Source organism: Camellia sinensis, chromosome 5 (genome assembly GCF_055761805.1).
Source record: "Camellia sinensis isolate YWXY chromosome 5, ASM5576180v1, whole genome shotgun sequence".
Lineage (NCBI taxonomy): Eukaryota > Viridiplantae > Streptophyta > Magnoliopsida > Ericales > Theaceae > Camellia > Camellia sinensis.
The window spans coordinates 171,620,952-171,644,624 of record NC_138965.1 but is presented as its reverse complement, the minus strand read 5'-3'; the positions used below and the strand labels follow the sequence as shown (position 1 = coordinate 171,644,624).

At 38.1% G+C, this 23,673-nt stretch overlaps 1 protein-coding gene across 1 annotated transcript; it reads left to right on the top strand.

Moving 5' to 3' along the window:
• Nucleotides 1-15,806: 15,806 nt before the first annotated feature.
• On the top strand, nt 15,807-17,072 carry LOC114257245 (putative disease resistance RPP13-like protein 3). Its single transcript, XM_028197009.2, has one exon. The coding sequence runs from the start codon at nt 15,807-15,809 to the stop codon at nt 17,070-17,072; it is 1,266 nt and encodes a 421-aa protein (XP_028052810.2).
• Nucleotides 17,073-23,673: the final 6,601 nt, after the last annotated feature.

Sequence of the window (23,673 nt, the reverse complement as noted above, 5' to 3'; positions counted from 1 at the left end):
AAATTTCATATTTCACCTCTGCTAATTATATTCTTTATCTTGCTGCATTTTATTTCTGAAAGAAAGAGTGTAAACACTTAGTGTGTTCGTAAGGCAAACAATTTGTAGTGCTGCTATTGTTTGTGGTAAGATCATTTCATCCTGGGAGATAGACGTCCAAATTCTGAAAGCACCGTGGAGAGGACGAATCTGTCTTAAGGACACAGTGTCAAACACTGGACTTGATTAGAAAATAATTCAAACAAATTAAATCAAATAAGTTATTTAATTTATTTTCAGTGTTGTTTTTATTTATTAAAATCATATTTAAATTTTGTTTTTGTAACAAAATAAAATTTGTTTTTATTTATTTATTTTTATTTCGAGTTTGATTTTTGTAATCAAATAAATTCTCTCATTTTCTTTATTTCTTTAAATTCTAATTGTTATTGTGTACACAATAGAATTAAATCTTTTAAATACAGTGAAGATTGTCCTACAATCTTAAGACAGAATTAATTTTTGGTATCTTCATTGTATTTAATTTTCTGTGTTTTCAAACTAATATTCTGGTTGGAAAAACAAATAGTGATTTATTCTATATGACAGATAGTAGTAATATACTGTCTCTTTTCTTTGACAACTAGTAGTAATATACTGGTGTCATTAACAATTGCAGAATATTATTTGGTGTTACAGAAAATTATTTTGGTATTTTATTTTTCTAGTTTAAGTAACAAGGAAAATAAAATTATATTATTTTCTAGTTTTAGTAACAAAGAAAATAAAATTATTTTGTGTTTTATTTTATTTTCTGGTTTTAGTAACTAGAAAATTATTTTGTGTTTGTTCTGATTTTTGTAATTAGATAGTTTTGTGATATTTTATTTTCTAGTTTCAGTAACAAGGAAAATAAAATTACAGTATTTTCTAGTTTTAGTAACAAGAAAAATAAAATGATTTTGTGTTATAATTTATTTCTGGTTTAAGTAACTAGAAAATTAATTTGTGGTTTGGTTTTCTAATTTTTGTAATCAGATATTATTTCGGTATTTTATTTTACTAGTTTTAGTAACAAGGAAAATAAAATTATTTTGTATTGTAATTTATTTTCTGGTTTTAGTAACTAGAAAATTAATTTTGTTAATCAATCATGTAACTTTGTGACTCGGTCACGATCTGTTAATTTTGTAAGTGACTTATGGTTTCGTTTGGTAGACCACTTATTTTTTAACCATTTGTGAAAATGTGTTAATTATTTTGACTTTATCATAATTCATCGTGAGTATACATGGAAGAATTTGTTTCTAGAGTAAAATATTAGTTTTACAAACTAATTTTATTTTTATTATAATGTGGATTCATAGTCTTGAATTGTTTCTGTACTTGAATCGGAATATATATATATATATATATATTCACAAGAACATTTTAATGCATATTTAATTTGTTTATTTATGTACAAATCAAACTTATTAAATGTAGGTATGTTTTGTCATTTTGAAATTTAAAATTTAAATGCGTTGGATTTTATTTATGAGTTGAGAATCTTTTTATTTCATGATGCAAGTGATGGGATCGTGCATGATTAATTTATTTTGTTAATTCATTATTTTTAGTTGATGCGTTTGATATGAATGTATGATATCAACTCAAGTTATTTCTTAACAATAATTTCAAGTGATTTGGAATGATAAATTGTTATGTCGATTTTGGACATAAGCAGGTTAATTTGAATATTTCTAATCAATTTTGAATGGGTGTTTAAACACCAGAGAAATTTAAACATGAAGATGTATGTAATTATATCGGTCCGTTTAATTGGGAAGTAATTTAAGAAATCTTTTATGTTGATTATTGAATTATGTGACATGAGATGTCATTAATAATTATTTTACTTGCATAGTAGAATTTGTTAAACCATGAACCATTTTATTAATATGGGGGTGTATCTCTTGCATTAGTTGAGATAATTTAATTTTCTTCTGTCACAAATATTTTTATGACAGTGACATTTATTTGATATTGAGTTGCAAGAATGTATACAATCAAATGGGTTTTTGAATTGTTTGATTCTTAGGAAAATTTTTTTATGAGGATATGATTTTGTCAAAACATTAATTCTGACTTGAGTAGTCATAATTATTTTGGTTTTTTCTTGAATTTATTTTAAAATTCATTGATTTATATTAGAAGTGATCGGGGTGGTGAATATGATGCACCATTAAATGAATTTTGTGCACAACATGGCATTATTCACCAAACTACAGCCCCTTATTCTCCACAGCAAAATGGAATTGCTGAAAGGAAGAATAGAACCCTAAAAGAAATTATGAATGCCATGTTACTAAGTTCAAGCTTACCACAGAACTTGTGGGGGGAAGCAATATTGTCTGCAAATTATGTTCTTAATAGAATACCCCACAAGAAAACTAATAGCATTCCTTATGAATTGTGGAAAGGTCGACCACCTTCCTATAAATACTTAAAAGTGTGGGGGTGTTTGGCAAAAGTTGAAGTTCCTGTTCTTAAAAAGACTAAGATTGAACCAAAAATAGTAGACTGTGTGTTTATTGGTTATGCTCAGAATAGTAGTTGTAGACGCGCCCGCGTGGGGGCCTCGCGCTACAGTTCGGACTCGATTTGTGTCACGGTTCTTAATCTGAACCAAAGAGTCCAAATCTGGCAAATTGTTTGAGAAAACAGATTTTTTTGAAAAAGTAGTGCCAAACATGGACTGCTTTGCCAGATACAGAGTCGCCACCTAAATATTTTTAAAATGGGGAAATTTAGGAAACCCTGACTCGGTGCCGAAGGCCACATGTCCGTCATCACCGGAGTTATCTCGGCTCGGGAGCTTGGGTACGATCGGGGAAGGTCAGCTATGAGCACCCCCTTTCGCCCGGTCCGAAGACCGGCCTCTACTAACCGTGATATCCGTTTTTGAAAACTTTATGTGTTCTTAAACCAATTGTTAGTCTAGAATTACTATGTTATGCGCGCAGCAAACAAGTATAGACTAAATCGCCCAAGTTGGAATAAAAACATTTCATGTTTGTTTTGAAAATGGTTTGCTACTCGCAAGCAGGCTAAAATGCAGGTTTTGCCACCCTCAAGTGGGCTTTTAGAAAAGATGGTTTTGCCACTATCTAGTGGGCTTTAAAATTCACAGTTTTAATGTGTTATCCCAATTTAAGCAATTCGACCTCCATCCACAGGCATTCAAGCAGTTATGTCACATAAGCAGCTAGCCTCATGGTAATCATACTGTCATGTTAACATTCACACACATGCGAGATGCTAAAGCATAAATACTTACATCGTACTCCGTGCCAAAACAGTAAACTAGTTAGCAAACATGCATGTCCTAGTTCATGTTAAAAAATGGCTAATGCATCACATGCAAAAATGCAATCTAGGCAGGCTCGGCTAACCTAAGCATGGCATATGAAATGCTACAAGTAACATGTATTCAATTTGGAATTGAAAAGTACAATGTAGTTTGTATGATGTACCGAGCCTGGTGCATGTCAACAAATGCATGAATGCATGCATGCATAGCATAAGGTATGCTAAAATAAATGTGCCCTAATCTACCATCATAAGCAGGTAAATAAAAGGGAGAAAGAAGTGGGGGTTGGAAGGCATACACACACGCACCCACACTTATTACAAGTTTGCCCTCACTCGGAGGGACCGAATAAATATTACAAATTAATTAACTACGCAAGCTAATTAAATATTACAAATTGCCTAATTTAATTAACAAATTAAAATAGACTAAGAAAAGCAGTAAATGCCTCGGGAAATGCGCCGCCATGCGCAAGCTGCCTCTGTTTTCTTTCCTCTGCTCCTCTGGAGGCTGTCAAAACCTCAGGGTTGCATCCCTGGACACTGGGGAGTGCCACCGGCTGAGTAGAATTGCCACCGGCAGTGCGGTGTAGCCACCGGCACAAGATGAATCCATCGGCTGCTTGTTTACTGCCGGTCGGCAATATATACTGCCGGTCGGCAAGGAATGTCTGCAGAACCTGCAATTGACAGCAACAGAGTGCAAAGCAAAGCATGGCAGCACAATTCAAGGCATATATGCACCATTCATGTCCCTTATCATGGTAACGACTCAAAGGGGCATGTGCCTCGATTCTCGGACCACCAATCGCGCATTTCCATGCATGATGGCCCAAGGAATCAAGTATGCAACTTTCATGTCAAATGAAATGCAAACCAATCAAACAAACTAAAGCCCAACCTCTATCACATGATCAAGAGGCAAGGCATGCATGCCAATGCAATGCAACCTAGGCATACGAGCTAAGGATGCAACATGCCGATACAAGCAAACATGCAAGGTGAGCATGCAAATAAGCAAGGGATGGTCTTAAACATGAATTAGGCAGCTCTAGTTAGGCCCAAAACAGTGGCCATAATATGAAAATGAAGTGCCTCGAAACGCGTGCACACGGGCACGCAAACCGAGGCAATGGCATATGCAATGCAATGGCTAAAACGGCATATAGAATGCGACATGGACTTATACTAACATGAGAGAGCCTCAGCCACACTCACATAAGAGGCCGATGAATGAAAATGGAGTGCCTCGAAATGCGTGCACACGGGCACGCAAACCGAGGCAATGGCATATGCAATGCAATGGCATGGAAATGATATGAAAACATGCCAATGGGATTTCAGCAGCAAAATGAGGGGCAAAATAGCCCCGAAATGAGGCGAAAGTACGCCCGATGCATGGAATTCCTCCCGAAATGCGAAATTAGGCACCCGAAATGGCTTACAGCTATACAAAGCATGCATAATATGGACATGGAGCATGAAGACAGAAGCAAGACAGCTCTGAGACAAGCATTTTTACAGTTTATGACATGGCCAATCAGCAAGCAAAGATGGGGCTAAAATGGCATACAAAAACGGCCCTAAACATGCGATTATGAAGCAACTCACAGCTGCTGTCCCCAAACATGTTAGGGTCCTTCAACAACATTGAATAGGGGCCTAAAATATGCACATTTACAGTTCATGGCAAGGCTCAAAAACAGATACAAGCATGGCAAACAATTTATGCAAGATTAAGGCCACAAGAGGGCTATAACATGAAGTACACAAAATATTCATCAAACAGCCAAAGACCCTTAATAAAACATGACAAGGGGGTCAAAATATGGCTGTTTTGAGTTCGGACCTCAGCCCAAAAACAGCAACATCAGGGGCTGCCAAGACATACAAAAATGGGACCAAAAAGAGGATATAAAGGGAAGTACAACATGGAAGTCCCAAACAGTGTTGAGCCCTTCTTCAATGTTGAAGAAGGGCTCAAAATAAGCCTATCTTCAGTTTACATCAGGCTCAAAACCAGATTACACATAGGCCAAAAATAACATGCAAGATTAGGGCCTAAATGAGAGATAAAGAAGGAAGTGCTAGCTACTATCCTCAAACAGCAAGAGGTCCTCAATCAAACATGAAGAGGACCTCAAAATATGATGATTTGAAGTTTAGGTCGGAGCCCAAAAGTGCAAGCAACTATGGCTTAGATATGAAGCAAAAAAAGGCTAGAAAAGGGAAGATGAGGACTCACCCTTGTAGACCAATGAACCAGCACCTCTTGGACCAAGTTTAGGTGCTCCTAAGCTCTGGAGAACAGCCTCAAGCTGTTGGAATAGGCGTTGGATGCCTTATGCTATGAGTTGATGAAGAAATGGCCCAAGAACAAGGGTGTTTGATGGTTGAATGGGAGAGATATAGAGAGAGATGGAGGTTTGTATGTATGTATATCAGATATATATGGTATATCTCTGGTTTTTTTGCCTCAAGTCTCTAACCTAAACAAAGGAGGAGGAGAGGTGCTTATATAAGCAATGCTAAGCTTCTAAGACAAGCTTCAAAGGGTCAAAGGGGTTCAAGGCTTATTGGAGAAGCTTGGACAGCTGGTAGGCTTCTTGAGGAAGCCAAGAAAAGGGGTCAAGGCTTCCTCAAGAAGCCTTGAGCAAAGGGTGCAAGAAAAGGGGCCAAAGGTGTGCAAAGGGTGCAAAACAAGCACACATGCACGTGGGGGATCAATTCTGTGCATTCCAGCTGGCACAGCTGGAATCCACTCAATCTGCAGAATGCTTCGGAAGGTCGTCGGCTAGCAAAAATTGCCGGTCAGCACAAAAAAGTGCCGGTCGGCACAATAAATGGCCGATCGGCACAATAAATTGCCGGCCGGCACAAACAGAGTGCCGATGGGTGGCCGGTGAGGTCAAAAAAGTGCCGGTGGATGTCCAGATTGAAGCCCCGGAAGTTAGCTTTCCAATGGCGCAAACCTTGCATTAAAATTCCTTCTGTGCAAAAAGTTATGCCCTTTTCCGTGAAGCCGCGCAGATTCGATCCAACCGGGATGATGCCCGACTTCAACTGATCATATCTCCCCCACCCGGACTTGGCTCTAGGAGATTCTTGAGTGCAAAATGAAGCCCCAGAAGTAAGCTTTCCGACGGTGGTGGCTCCATAGCTAAACTCCAAGTGTAAAGATAGATAAGCCCGATTCAGCGAGGGCTGCTCGACTTGCTTCTACCCGGATTCATGCCGAACTTTTCCCAGACCAGTTTTCTCCTCTCCTTTCCTCTTTTCTTCAACTTCAAATCCCTAAACAAAGTGTTTTGAAGGATTTGCCTCTCTCCTTGCCAAAGAAATTGAATCTTTGCCCTGCACATCTCTCAACACCGAGCAAACCATCAGTGGTGCCCAAGTCTTAAGGGCGGTCAAAAATGGGGTGTCTACAGTAGTGCATATCGGTTTTTTGACTTATAAATCAGAAATACCTGATATAAATGTGAACACTATTATAGAGTCAAGGAATGCTGTGTTTTTTAACATGTCTTTCCTTATAAGAAATGACAGGAATTAAGTTCACAGAAAAGAACTTATGATTGTACACAAAGTCAAGAGACTAATGGCAATCAAACACAAGAGCCTAGTAATAGTCTCGACCAACAGGATTTAACTAATGATGAACCAAGACGAGGTAAGAGAGCGAGAACATCAAAATCCTTTGGTCCAGATTTTCTGACATACTTGTTAGAAAATGAACCTCAAAGCTTTAAGGCAGCAATGACAGGTCCTGAAGTACCTTTGTGGAAAGAGGTTGTTAATAATGAAATTGAATCTATTATGTAAAATCATACTTGGGAATTGGTGGATCTTCCACCAGGTTCTAAACCTCTTGGATATAAATGGATATTCAAGAGAAAAATGAAAGCAGATGGTTCAATTGACAAGTATAAAGCAAGACTTCTTGTTAAAGGTTACAGACAAAAGGAAGGTCTGGACTATTTTGACACATATTCTCTTGTGACAAGAATGACATCCATTCGCATGCTTATTTCTATAGCAGCGTTGTTTAAATTAGAAATACATCAAATGGATGTTAAGACAGCTTTCTTAAACGGTGATCTAAATGAAGAGATCTATATGAAGCAACCTGAAGGGTTTGTAGTATCAGGACAAGAAAAGAAAGTGTGTCGACTTGTAAAATCCCTTTATGGATTAAAACAAGCACCTAAACAATGGCATGAAAAATTTGATCATGCAATGCTTACTAATGGGTTTAAGATAAACGAATGTGACAAATGCGTCTATGTTAAAAACACTGACCAAGGATATGTCATAGTTTGTCTTGATGTGGATGACATGCTTATCATTGGAAGCAGTCAAAACATGATCAAATCAACTAAGCAAATACTTAACAAAAGATTTGATATGAAAGATATGGGGGTCGCAGATGTTATATTAGAAATGAAAATTACTAAAACATCTGACGGTTATGCATTATCTCAATCTCATTATATTGAGAAAATTTTTGATAAATTTATCAAGGATGATTTGAATTTAGCTAGAACACCTGTAGACATCAGTCTTTATTTATCGAAAAATAAAGGTGATGCAGTGTCTCAGTTAAAATACTCCCAAATCATTGGAAGCCTAATGTACCTAATGAATTGTACTTGTCCTGATATAGCTTATGCTATCAGTAAATTAAGTAGGTACACTAGTAACCCTGGAGAAGACCATTGGAAAGCGATCATTCGGGTTCTTAGATTTCTAAAATTTACTCGTGATCATGGTTTGAACTTTACTCGATATCCAGCAGTACTCGAAGGTTATTGTGATGCCAATTGGATATCGGATACTAAAGATTCAAAATCCACTAGTGGATATGTCTTTACTCTAGGAGACGCTGATGTTTCTTGGAAATCCACGAAACAAACTTGCATCGCACGATCCACAATGGAATCCGAGTTCATTACTTTGGACAAAACAGGTGAAGAAGCAGAATGGCTTCGTCACTTCTTAGAAGACATTCCAATGTGGCCAAAACCTGTGCCAGCTATTTGCATTCATTGTGATAGTCAATCTGCAATAGGCAGGGCACAGAATCATATGTATAATGGTAAGTCATGACATATTCGTCGTCGACATAATACCGTAAGGCAATTGTTGTCAAACTGAATAATCTCAATAGATTATATAAAATCTAAAGAGAATATTGCGGATCCGTTAACAAAAGGTTTGACAAAAGAGCTAGTGTATAGTTCATCAAAGGGGATGGGATTAAAGCCTATTACATAAGAGTCGTCATAATGGTAACCCTACTTATATGACTGGAGATCCCAAGAACTAAGTTTAAAGGGACAACTAAATTATGTATGGCTCACCAGAAATCACCAAGGGATTAAAAATTCCCTACCCATTCTTATGGTAAGAGTGATATCTGCAACATATGTTGTCTGCAGGGGTATAAGGATAAGCTTTGCTTTTAATGATTACTTATATCTTGGTTAAGGCATAAAATCAAGTTGAGTATAAGGAGATACTCACAATAAGAATCACCTATATGAGTGTTGAATTGGGGCCGGTTCTATAAGAATGAACAGGCTAAATTCTCTAGAAACACTTATGAAAACCAGGTGCGTTCAAGGCCAAAATGAACACAACAGTGAGAACCACGATGTGTTAAAAGATATTTTGTGTGAAATCTATTGTCTTGGCTTACACAAACGGCTGAACAATTCAAGGCATCGCGTCCATTGGTTAGCCAGTAAGTCCGATAGGTTATCACTAGGGAAGGTTCAAGGCCGAAAACTACCTATCCTGATGCAAGATATTTTCGACTTATACTCTTTCGTTAAAGTCTGCATATTGTTGCATTTCCGTTGTCATCAAATTCCATTCATGTGGGGGATTGTTGGAAATGGTAGAAAAATTCTGGGTAAAACCAAAATTTTTTTCTCAAGTTTGGTCTATTTTTTAGGTGGGCCCCGAGCGTCGTTTTACTTGGGTCAAAGTGGTAACGCGTTCTATGCCGCGTTGTGATTCACGTGGTATATTTTGTTGCTCAAAACCATTACCGAGTGAATGGGAAATTGAAGCCAAAGTGTGCTCCATGGAAATGGAGTTTTGGTGGAAATTCCTTAAGGTTGTAAATTGGCTTGTTCCACATTGATTTGGTGGGAAGTTTTGAAAGGGTTTATAAGGCTTGGGTGAGATACTTGGGGTGTGCCCCAAGGGGTACCCAAGTGTTTTAGAGGGAGAGGTTATGGGCAAAATGGGCTAGACCCATTGGACCCAAAAATCACCACACGCGCGCGCGCCGCCGCCGTCCGACCGTCCGGTCGGGCAGGCTGGGCCTGGGCTTGGGCGCAGGTGCGTGGTGTGTGATTGGGTTGGGCTTCTAATCTTTTTGGGCCAAAAACATTTGAATTTAATTTTATTTTTTGGTAAAATAAAATCCAGAATTCAAATTAAACTGATTTGGATTTTCTGTATATCCAAACAGGGCCCTTCCCGTTTTCAAACAGAAATAAACTAGTTTGGAATTAGTGCACACCCAAACAGGGCCCTTCTCATTTTTGCTATCTGTTTGAATTGTTAACAGATTCAAATCTGTTTGAATTCAAAACCAACAGGTATCATACCTGTTCAATTTAAAACCAAGAGCCACCTTTACATCTATAAATAGGACCACCCTCATTTGATGTTATTAATTCAGAAATTTCGTATTTCACCTCTGCTAATTATATTCTTCATCTTGCTGCATTTTATTTCTGAAAGAAAGAGTGTAAACACTTAGTGTGTTCGTAAGGCAAACAATTTGTAGTGCTGCTATTGTTTGTGGTAAGATCATTTCATCCTGGGAGATAGACGTCCAAATTCTGAAAGCACCGTGGAGAGGACGAATCTATCTTAAGGACACAGTGTCAAACACTGGACTTGATCAGAAAATAATTCGAACAAATTAAATCAAGTAAGTTATTTAATTTATTTTCAGTGTTATTTTTATTTATTAAAATCAGATTTAAATTTTGTTTTTGTAACAAAATAAAATTTGTTTTTATTTATTTATTTTTATTTCGAGTTTGATTTTTGTAATCAAATAAATTCTCTCATTTTCTTTATTTCTTTAAATTCTAATTGTTATTGTGTACACAATAGAATTAAATCTTTTAAATACAGTGAAGATTGTCCGACACTTCTTACCCTCTAATTAACAGGCCTTACATGATGATGAATTCATAGGGTACTCTAATAGGTGATTTTGGCATTTCGACGAATGAGTTACAAGATGGAAAGGCCAGAGATTCAACAACAAACTCTCTAGAGTCACTTGATTGCTTACTTTTAGCAACCAACAACAACACCGATACATCAGCTGGAGATGATCATGGGATCTCCATAATATTTTCACTATTCAGGCATTTTCACTCCCATTCTTCTTCTTCCCCTCCAATTAACAGGCCTTACATGATGATGAGCTCATTGGGTACTCTAATGGGTGATTTTGGCATTTTGACGAATGGGTTACAAGATGGAAAGGCCAGAGATTCAACGACAGACTCTCTAGAGTCACTTGATTGCTTGCTTTTAGCAATCAACAGCGACACCGATACATCAGTTGGAGATGATCATGGGATCTCTATGATATTTCCATTATTCAGGCATTTTCACTTCCTCTCCTTGTAATAAAATATAAAATAAAAATAAAATAATAAAATATTTATTTATATCCATATTTACATATCCATCACCCACAACTCCTACATCTATATTCATTCATATCCATGACCTATACCTCCTATAACTCCTACACGCACATTTCTGTATTCAGTTTATTTTATATTTTACTCAAATTCAATCAATCTCTTTCATCTATCCATTTTTATTTTCTTTTATCTACCTATTGTTTCTCAGACTAACTCATCCTTTTCATTATTATATTTTGCAAGTTTGATGATCTGCGAAAATCATATTATCTTCTCCATTATTACGTTTTCTAAGTTTGATGATCTGTAAAAAATTATTACAAGGTTGGTGTAATATGATTTCATACTTTATATCTTTGTGTAAATATATTTTTTTTCCTAATATTTTTCAATTCATCTACACATCTTTTCATATTCTCCATTTTTATGCTCCTAATACTATTTCTTATTTTATATGCATTTTTTTCAATGTTTATTATTTGTGTGTACATATTTCTTTTTTCCAATATTTTTCAATTTATTTACACATCTTAATCATATTCGATTTGTTTTCTTTTTCCTAAATATTTTTCAGTTCATCCACACATCTTTTCATCTTCTCCATTTTTATACTCCTAATATTATTTCTTACTTTATATGCATTTTTTCAGTGTTTATTACTTTTGTGTGTATATATTTTTTTTCTCAATATTTTTTAGTTTATGTACACATCTTTTTATCTTCTCTATTATTACATTTTGCATAGTTTGGGCTTACTTTCTTTTTAATTTGTGGTTTGCATTTGTTCTTGAATTTAATCAAATTTGATTTATTTCTTCTTCAACTTTTATAAATCCTTTTTTTTACATATCAAAAATAGTTCACCTAAATTCAAGAAAATTAGATGTCTATCACATAACTTAAATAAATTAACATAAATCTCACTCTCAATTAAATAAATTAATAAAAAAATATAAACCTGCAAATATGTTTTCAATGTCTGTCACGCTATTTTTCTAAAAAAAATTCACAAAGTCTAAACCCACAAAATATATATCTATATATAAATTACAAATATTCAATGTCTATCATATTATTTAAAAAAAAAAACTCACGAATATTTGTAAATTAAAAACATATATACAAATTATAAATATCTAATGTCTATCATGTTATTTAAAAAAAAAAAAAAATCCACGAGTCTTATTCATACAATTTACGCATGGATATCCATCACCCACAATTCACTCAATCAGATATCTATCACGTAAAATTCAATACAAATCCACAAAAAATACTGCTTTGTGTTTATTTTGTAATTTAAAAAAAAAAATCTTAAAGTAAATCTAAATAGAATTCTCTTTTTCCTTTGTGCCCCCCCTCCCATGTACAACAATAATTTGGTTATGTTATCTTTTTCTTATTTTAAAATCATTGTGTTATAATTTTTTTACAAAAAGTTACATTAGCTCCTCAATAGATGGATGTTGTATAGTAGATTTTTAAATTTTTTTTTTAATATATCTACAATAAACAATGATACTTATTGAGATTTTTTTACTCATTATCTTTTGTATTTCAGGTACCATTGAACTTGCTTATCTTATTCTTTATGTAATTGTATGTCAAATGTGTTGAATTCATTATGCAGATAAATATACAGCCTCCTCTAAATTTGCGTCATAGATATCATTTGGCCATGTAAAATGCCATAAATAAATTTCAAACTGTACTACATAAAGAGAATTTACCAGTAGAAAATATTGATGATTGGAAAATCAAAATATGTTGGGCAATGCAAAAATTAGGGAAAAAAATAAGTGAAAAATATTTGATAGAAACAATATTACCATTGAGCTAGAATAAAGAAAAGGGAACAAATTTTGAAAAATTTATATAAACACTTCTCATAAGGTAATATATTTTCTTCTCTTTTTTTTGTTTTTTTTTTTTTTTTTTAAGTTCATTTGTATGTAAAAAAATGATAACATTTTTTTTTTCTTCTTCTTATTTTTTTTAGCAGGCACTTTCTAGGGCATTTGGACATGATGCGCAATATTTATTGAGTTTTAATTTATCAAATATAGATAGATTTAATTTATGACATTCAGTTTATTATTAGTTTTTTTAGGATATATATGTTTTAAATATTCGGTTCATTGAGAAACATCTTATTTATTGTTAATTTCATCAATTAGAAATCAAATTTATTATTTCAAGAAAAATATATCAGTTGGATGATTATAATATTTTGTAAATATTTATTTTGAAGTATTATTGTCTTTACTTATGAAATTTGAAAAGATGATCCGTATGTATTATGATTATAATTTTATGATTTAAATTAAAATTTAATACATTATTAAAAAATTTATACATCATTAAATCAATCTTGTGCATAGAATGGGTTTACACTAGTCACACAATACACACTTGTAAATCCCCACAACCGATATTTTCTCTTTTTTCAAACCCAACACATATCCTGTCAATTCGAGGAGAATTATGCAGTCAAGGATACCAACATTGGGATTGGATCTTAATTACCGGCAATGGAAAAGATGCCCTTCAACTTGAAAGTATTATATATATATATATATATATAAATATAAATTTTAAGATAAATTATAAATATATTCTTAAAATTTATTTAAAGCATAGATTATTTTTATAATTTAAAAAATTACAAATATTCCTTATTAGAATTTTTTATATAACAAAATTAATTAAAAAAATAAAATTCATAATTAATCACTTATACAATAATAAAATTACTTAAATTATTAATTGAAACGTATTTTTAATATCATTAAAAATTATTAATTAAATTAATAATTTGTTAATAGAATGAGCGATTTGTTATGAAATTAGAAACCTTAAAGGGTGAAATGTAATTTTTAAAATATGAGGAACGATTTATATTTTAATCAAATTTCAAAAAGTATATTTGTAATTTATCCTAAATTTTAATAATTTATATCACATTTGTTCTTTTTCTTTTTCATGGCCCACTTAGAGTGACAAAAAAAAAAAAAAAAAAAAAAACCTTATCATCACGAAAGTGAGCCATTTTTCTTTATGAGTAATGCTAGACACCCCAAATATTTCACCAAAAATTTTACCAAATGTCTCACATGGGTGTGACCCATACAAGACATTTAATAAAACTTTTGGTAAAATTTTTGAGATCTCTAGCATTTTTGTTTCTTTTCTTGGTTTCATAGGCGCAAGCGTCCCTTGCATATTTATTTTTCTTTTCTTGGTTTCATACGCACATGCGTCCTCCGTGTACAACAAAATAACAGTGGCAAAGATGCCCTTCAACAAGGATACCGACGCTGGGATTGGATCTCATAGGCAATGGCAAAGATGCCCTTCAACAAGTCCCTGGAAAGTCCCTTGCCATTGTTTCGAAGAAACCATCCATATTGGCTTAAAACTTAAATTAAGGTCAAGTTTGAAAAGTTTTAAAAAAGTCAAAAAGTTATTCAAAAAATTAAAAAGTTATCACTATTCATTAAAAGTCAATAATTACGGCTGCACAATTCACAATACTAATTTTCTCTTACACATTGAAGGCCTAATTTAGGCTAAAATTCACAAAAAAAACAAAATAGGCTAAAATAGCTAATAAGATAAAATATCACATCAAACCCATAATCATTTCACTTTTTCTCTCACAAACATCACATCCAACTATGAAAAAATCCAATCATCTTCCCAAACACAAAAATTTTAGCCTACTAAAATAGCCAAAAACTAAAATAGCCTACTAAAATAAAAACTTCCCAAACGAAGCCATTAATTTATACAATTTTTTAATACACATTTTTTCATAAAAAGTCAAAAAGTTAAACGAAATATTCATATTTTTAACCTCAATTTTTTAGTCTAAAAAGACAAAAAAATACACTTATTTAGGACATCCCAAACATCCCCTAATTCACTTTTCTTTTTCAATCAAAGTTCTTTGTTGTTCGAAGTAATTAAGCCCTTACATTTTCCACCTTCTTGAGATCAAACCACCCAAATTCAATATGTATACAGAGTGTACAAAAGAACATAACCGCCAAGGATGGTTGATGTTGTTGTCTCTTCCGTAGTGTGGAGACTTGGTGGTCTTCTCATTGATCAAGTAATTTTTTTGCAAGGAGTGAGAGATGAAGTCAACTATCTGAGAACCAAATTGGAATACATGTTGTGTTTCTTGAAAGATGCAGAAGAAAAACAAGATCAAGACAGTAGGATACGCAAATGGGTATCCGATATTAGAGATGCTACTTACCAAGCCGAGGATATTATTGACAAGTTTATTCTCAAAGTTGAAGAATGAGGGATTCCCAAAAGGACAGGGTTCAAAGCTTGCCTCAGAAAGTACTTTTGCATCTACAAACAAGCAAACAAGTATGGGACAGGTAAGGAGATTCAAGAATGGAAGAATAGACTCGATGAAATCGATCGAAATCATGAAATTTTCAAGATCAGAAATATCTAAGCTGCTGGGGAGGGATCAAGTAGCATGAATGAGATATTCAAGCAACTACGAAGGACAACACCTTATGAAGACGACCAACATGTTGTGGGCTTCACGAAGGATGTTGAATTACTGACATCTAAACTTCTCCAAGAAAGGCCCCATCAATGTGTGATTTCGATTGTGGGCATGGGCGGTTTGGGTAAGACGTCCTTAGCTCGAAAACTTACAACTCTGGCAGTGTTGGAGATGAATTTAAGTGTAATGGTTGGGTTTCTGTATCCAAGGATTACAACATCCAGAATCTTCTTCGAAGAACAATAAAATCTTTCAAGATGCCAACCACCAAAGATGAATTGGAGATATTGGAAAAGATGGAACCAGCAGATTTGGAGTGGCATTTACGTGAGTTGCTGAAAGAAAGTCGACACCTGGTGGTGATTGACGATGTATGGGATACAGATGCTTGGGCAAGCTTGAGGAGAGCCCTCCCAGACAACAAGAAAAGAAGTAGAGTAATTATCACCACTCATAAGAAAGTTGTTGCCGAGAGTTCTGGTGAGAGAAAATTTGTCCATGAGCTTCCATTTCTACAAGAAGAAGAAAGTTGGGAATTGTTTTGTAAGAAAGTGTTTCCGGACTATGATGGGGTCAACGATAAAACAAGTCATTGCCCTCCAAGCATGGAAAAATTGGCAAGAGATATGGTCAGAAAATGCCGTGGCTTACCGCTAGCCATAGCCGTTTTGGGTGGGCTATTGTCAAGAAAACATCCTGATGAGTGGCCCCAATTGCAGGGCCGCTTTTGGCGACATGTAAGCAGTGACGACTTTGAAAGCCATGACTTGACTCATGTCATACAAATATTGGCTTTAAGTTTCAACGATTTGCCTCATCACTTGAAGTCGTGCTTTCTTTATTTGGGGTTGTTTCCTGAAGATTTTAAAATTGATGCAGTGAGACTTATACGGTTATGGGTGGCAGAAGGTTTCATACAAGAAGCAGAAAGAGAAACGTTAGAGGAGACAGGTGCAGAATATCTAAATGAGCTGATTGACAGAAATTTGATTCAAGTAGCTAAAAGAAACTGGATGAGAATTGTAAGATGCCGAATGCATGATCTTCTTCGAGATTTTGCAATTGAAAAGTCGAAGGAGTTAAATTTCTTTCATATCTATGATGGAAATGCTTATTCCGCACCATCTCCCTGCAAACATCGAAGACTAGCTTTTCATAGTTGTGGATTAAGAAGGTTTGATTCCTTTGATCAGTCATCAAATTTGCATTTACGAACCCTTTTGTTCTTCAACTCGGGATTTGAATTCACCGAAATAGGAGAGTTACAATTTCTGTACAAAAAGTTGAGATTGTTGAGAGTGTTAGATCTTGAGATATTCAATCTTTCCCAAGAAACAGAGCATATAAGGTTACTTGATGCAATAGAGAAGTTCATTCACTTGAGGTACTTGAGGATAAGTGGCTCCAAAATAAATAAGATTCCACCATCCGTAGGTAACTCGCAAACCCTACAAACCCTGGAATTTTCCGGATGTGATAGGCCAATTATTATGTTACCAGATGAGATATGCAATGCAAAATAGTTGAGACATTTAATTGGACGCTTCAAGTGGCCTTTCCGAGTGGAAAACCTAATAAACCTTCAAACTCTAGACTCCATTGTGGTTGATGACCGGATGGAATTCAATCCATTAAGGGATTTAATCAATCTTCGCAACTGAGAGGGTAATTTATACTTATAAATTAGGCCAAGCTGGGTAATGGGCAGTTATGGGCCACATTGCGAAGGGCTGAGTAAAAAGGCCATGAAGTTACTCCGGCCCAAGAGAGGTTTAAAGTTACTCCGGCCCAAGAGAGGTGTAAAGTTACTCCGGCTCAAGAGAGGTGTAAAGTTACTCCGGCTCAAGAGAGGTGTAAAGTTACTCCGGTCCCAAAGAGCTTATGGTAAGTTTGGTCGTCACTCACAAAGTTATCCCGATTTGGACCGGAGTATTGGTTATTCCGGTCCAGACATACCGTGGTTAGCATTAAAAAGAGCCAAGGTAAGAGCAGTGAATGGAAGAGCCAAGCTAATGTTATCTCGGTCTAGTCTGCGGCTTAGCATAGCCATGCTTACCTCGGTCAAGTTGAAGTCTAACCATGGTAGAACCATCTCACTTGGTTTATGCAGTGAGGGGGGTGTTGAAGGATAAGCATTATCTTTCAAGAATATGAATCCTAGGAGGACTCTACATGGAGGAGTGAAAGTCCTACTAGGATTGTGCCACGCGGAACCTATAAAAGCTTACAACATCACCTATGGAGAGGTAACATACAACTTTGATACACAGCTTTTTGTCTTTGTCTATTTTGCTGACTTAGGCATCGGAGAGGTATCCGGCATACACCCGCTGGCTAGCTCACGTTTGTGTTTTCAGGGAGTAAAGCGACGATGTTTGGAGAAGCGCAGACTTGATCAACAGGATTATACGAGAAGGTTTATTTCTTTCCCGTATAATTGGCGCCGTCTGTGGGAATAATAGACAGAACAAAACCTCTTGATCAAGTTTCCTTCGCCAGTTGGATGGCACATAACGAAGATTTGCCGCAGTCCGCCATCGACGGACAAACACTTGAGGGGGGTGCAAGGCGTGAAGGCCTACCTTCTATCCCTCCCATGGCGGACTTAGAGCCACAGCGACAAAATCCCAGGAGGGATACAAGGGGGAGGAGGCAAACTAACAACCCCCGTCACTTTCGTTCACGAAGTCCTAACAGACAAAGGCGGAGGATTGATCCTCAAGTTCTGGAGGACCGCGTGAAGGAACAAGATGAATTAATAAGGAAGATGGCGGACATGGAGGCCATGAAGCGCCAGATGAAAGGAAAAGGAGTGGCGACAGGAGAGGGGCGCAAAAGCAAGACACCCCCTCGCCACTTAGAAGACCGTTGAAGGCATTTCACATCATCACAAGCAGAGAGTAGAAGCCTCAGGACAGGCGATACTCAATCCAGAACCTCCAGAACTCATTTCTCCAGGTCTGAGAGAACAAGATCATTGAGGTCTTACACGGAGGGAAGTACCTATCGACCCTCGCGTTCGCACCAGATATCATCCAGGCAGACGGAGTTGCCAAGATCGTCCGATTTACGGAACATGTTGGAAGAAAAGGCACGATGGAAAGAGGATACTAGGGCGCGCAATCCTCGCAGGGTATCTGCCTTTCTGCGGTTGGTTCCTCGGACGCATGGAAGCGTCGAGGTCGGAATGCCGTTGCCACGCCTTGCCTACGAACCAATGGACAAAGCATTAACAAGGCTGCAGACCTCGCCGTTCGTTCCGGCAATTGAAAACGCGCCCCTTCCTTCAGGTTTCCTTCAACCCAAATTCACTACGTACGAGGGAAAGACGGACCCCTACATACACCTAAGCCACTTCCGCCAGGTTATGGCGGTATATCGGCGAAACGAGGCGTTGATGTGCATCCTCTTCCCATCAAGCCTTGGTGACCTAGGCTTGACTTGGTTCGAAAAACTTCCAGAAGGCAGCATAGCCTCCTGGGCACAATTGGCGGAGGCGTTCGTCACGAGGTTCAGAACGAACACCAAAACCCCGGTGGAGATTGACCAGTTACTCTCCACTGACATGGGCAAAAAGGAGACACTAAGATCCTACAATAGTCACTACTGGGAGACATTCAACCAGATTGGGGACTGCCCCACCAATCTCGCCATTGCACAGTATAAAAGGGGCCTTCCAGTCAGAAACAGACTAAGGGACTCAATCACCATGACACGCCCCTCACCATGGAGGCTTAATGGAAAGAGTGCATCAGCACATCAGGGTGGAAGAGGATGGCGCCCGTGCCAAGACAAAATCTGGCATGACCGCAGTACCAGATAAAAAGACCACAGCAAAGATCAACACGGTAGAATGTCCGAACAAAAACAGACGAGGCAGGCGAGACAACGGAGAGGACCAGGATAAAAGATGGTTGAGAGTCCGCACTGCCATAACCACGGTATTCAAGAAACCGATCTACCGGATTCTGAGCGAAATACGCGATGAACCTTTCGTCAGGTGGCCAGCTAAGCTAGGAGAAGCAGAGAAAGACTACGACGAAAGATCGCAATGCACCTTCCACAAAGACAAGGGGCACCGTACTGAAAATTGCATGCCATTAAGACAGCACCTGGAGGAGTTGGTGACAGCTGGTCACCTGGATAAATACATTGAAGGAGGGACGCAACCAGCCCCCCAGGATCACAATAAACCCAACGGAATGCCAATTGACGCCCCACCTCAAGGAGTAATCAATGTGATACATGGAGTATTCGAAACCGAGCGTGTATGCGAGCTCAAAGGGTCGATCAAGAAGGCTGAGCACTTAAGGAAGGTACTAAGTGCCCAACCTACCATCAAAAAGGGAAGAATAGAGGCCAAGAACGTCATGTCTTTTTTAGACAAAGATTTGGAAAGAATATATTGCCCTCACAACGATGCACTGGTCGTTACCCTCCACATCAAGGACTACGACGTCAAACGAATTCTGATAGACCAAGGTAGCTTATGTGAGATAATGTACTATGACACCTTCAAACAACTGAAATTGGAGGACAAAGACTTGGCACCAGCTGTATCCCCCTTGATCGGATTCAACTCAATGCCAGAATGGCCGGTCGGCAAAATTATCCTGCCAGTCAGGGTAGGGAGCGTGACAAAACAAGTGGAATTTTGGGTGTTGAAGGTCCCTTCCACATACAACATAATCTTGGGAAGAACATGGCTCCATGCCATGAAATTAGTAGTATCATCCTACCATCAAGTAATACGGTTCCCCAACGATGCTGGGGTAATTGAAGAGGTCTTTGGAGACCAGATTATGTCCAAGCAATGCTTTGTCACAGTTAATGGTAGCCGCGCTGCCAAGGGATATGTACATTCGGTCGAAGAACCTGAGAGCAAGGAACTATTCGCAGATGTCGACAAAGCGGCTGATCAAAAAGCGGTGGAAGACTTGGTAGAGGTAAGAATAGATGAAAAGAACCCAGATAAGTTCTTTTTGCTTGGATCGTCGTTGTCCAGCATCGAGAGATTAGAGGTCTTGGAATTCTTGACCTCTAACATCGAGGTGTTCGCCTGGACACCCTACGACATGCCAGGCATTGATCCAAACTTCATCTGTCACCAACTCAATGTCCACCCATCCGCCAGACCAATTATTCAACGCACTCGCAGATCGGCACTCCACTACGCCGAGATAGTGGCAGAAGAAATGGAAAATCTGCTAGAGGCAGGAGCTATCAGAGAGGTGCACTACCCCAGATGGATTTCCAACATAGTTGTGGTACCAAAAAAGAATGGCAAATGGCGTGTCTGCATCAACTATAAAACAGTCAACAAAGCATGCCTAAAGGACAGCTTCCCCTACCACGGATAGATCAATTGGTAGACCTAACGGCGGGGCACAACCGACTTAGCTTTCTGGATGCGTACAGAGGCTACCATCAGATTGCCATGTACGAACCAGACCAGGAGGTCACGTCCTTTACCACTCCAAGAGGACTGTATTGCTATAAGGTCATGCCCTTTGGCCTAAAGAACGCAGGGGCAACATTCCAGAGAATGGTCACCAAGATGTTTGAGCCGTTGTTAGGCAGAACAATGGAAACTTACATCAATGACATGGTGGTCAAGAGCAAGGATGAGAATGACCATCTAAAGGACCTAGGTGAGATGTTCCAGATTCTGAAGAAGCACAAGTTGAGCCTTAATGCATCCAAGTGCGCATTCGGTGTAGGATCTGGCAAATTCCTGGGCTTCCTAGTGACCAACCGGGGTATTGAGGCAGACCCCTCCCAGATCAAAGCGATTCAGGATATGAAAAGGCTTAACTCAGTAAAAGAAGTGCAGCATCTCACCGGCATGGCAGCTGCACTCAATAGATTCATTAGCCGGTCGTCAGACAGACTACGATCATTTTTTCAAGCATTGAAAGCCAAGTTCGAGTGGGACGAAGAATGCGACCGCGCTTTGGAAAGCTTGAAAGAATACATGTCTTCTCCACCGCTGTTGGTCACCTCAATACCTGGAGAAGAACTCTTCCTGTACCTGGCGGTCTCTCAGCACGCAATTAGCGCAGTGTTGGTCCGTTCAGAAGGAATCCAACATCTGCCCATCTATTATGTCAGCAAGACATTGCTGGGTCCCGAAACAAGGTATTTGCCACTAGAAAAGCTGGCCTTAGCCTTAATGATGGCATCAAGGAAGTTATTGCACTATTTTCACGCCCACACCATAGTTGTCCTTACAACTTTCCCATTAAAAGCTCTGTTTGAAAGAGCGAACTTTTCTAGGAGAATCTTGAAGTGGGCAGTAGAGTTGGGACAATTGGACATCAAGTTCTAACCCAGAACCGCAATAAAGGCCCAAGCTTTGGCAGACTTTGTCGCAGAATTTACCCCAGGAAGTCATCATATCTGCCTAGTCGACCTGACTAACACAACCGAACTAGGAACAGAAGTTGACGCCGGAATAGCGCAACCCCTGGTGCAGGATACTCAGTCAAACCGTATGGCAGACCAGAGTAAAGACAGCAAGGAAAAAGCGAACCATGCTATACCCACCCAAGACTCACCAACAAATAAAGGCTTTGTACAATCAAATAGCGAGGGGCAGACAGTAAGCATGGACCTTGAAGAAAACACCACCAACATTCTTGACCCCACGACTTCATCTGACCCCTTCACTTGCTGGAAGTTGTTCGTTGGAGAGATGTGGAAGCTCTTTGTGGATGGAGAATCCAACCGGCATGGTGCAGGACTTGGCATAGTCCTCATCTCACCAGACGGCCTAGTTGTGGAGCAAGCAATCAACCTTGGCTTCCCAGTATCAAATAACGAAGCAGAGTATGAAGCACTGCTTGCAGGACTCAGATCAACATTCTACATGAAGGCCACCGAACTAATGGTCTACAGCGACTCACAGCTGGTGGTAAACCAAATTTCGGGCGACTATGAAGCAAAGGATGACAGGATGGCCAAATACCAAGAATTGGTCAGAACAGAGATCAAGAAATTTGAAGTAGTAAGAATAGAACAGATTGGCAGGGAGGAAAACAGCAGAGCAGACGAACTAGTAGGCTTTGCATCAATGACAGATACATCCATCCCTCACCCACTACTAATTGACTACCTACCGAGATCAAGCATTGAGGACCCTGAAGTATAAGAGGTGTTGTGCCAAATTAGGCCCCTCATGGATGGATCCTATTATACTGTTCTTAAAAGACGGCATCTTACCGGAAGAAAAGAAAGAAGCCAACAAAATTAGAGCAAAGTCACAGCGATTTTGGCTCTCCCCATCTATGGCATTATACAAAAAGTCATTCTCAGGACCTTATCTAAAGTGTGTCCACCCTAGCAAAGTAGAAGCATTCTTGTTCGAAATACATGAAGGCGTGGTCGGAAGCCACCAAGGAGGAAGGTCGTTAGTTTACAGAGCCATTTCACAAGGATACTGGTGGCCATACATGCAGGCAGACTCGGAGAAGTATGTAAAGAAGTACGAGAAATGTCAAAAGTTCGCACATCAAATACATCAGCCGGCCAGAGAACTCCTACCATTAACCAGCACATGGCCCTTTACAATGTGGGGCTTGGACATAGTAGGACCACTTCTAATAGCACCCGGAAACAGGGAGTTCTTTCTTGCAGCAACGGACTACTTCACAAAGTGGGTGGAAGCAGAAGCATTGGCATCAATCAAGGAAAAAGATGTGAAAAAGTTCGTCTGGCAGAATATCATTACTTGATTAGGCATACCTAAAGCCATAATATCAGACAACGGCACCCAGTTTGATGGCAGAATCTTTAGAGGCTTTTGTGAAGAATACAAGATAGAGTTCTACAATTCTACACCAGCATATCCTCAAGCAAATGGCCAAGCAAAAGCATCAAATAAGGTTGTCTTGGATGGACTGAAGAAAAGGTTAGAGAAGGCAAAAGGCAAATGGGCGGAGGAACTTCCTCATGTTTTATGGGCTTACCGCACCACACCTCGACAATCAATAGGAGAAACACCATTCTCCTTAGCCTACGGCATGGAAGCAGTAATCCCACTGGAAGTTGGCATCCCCACAATTAGAAGCAAAAATTTTGATCCAGATTTGAATGGAGAAGCCATAGCATTGGAGCTCGACCTCG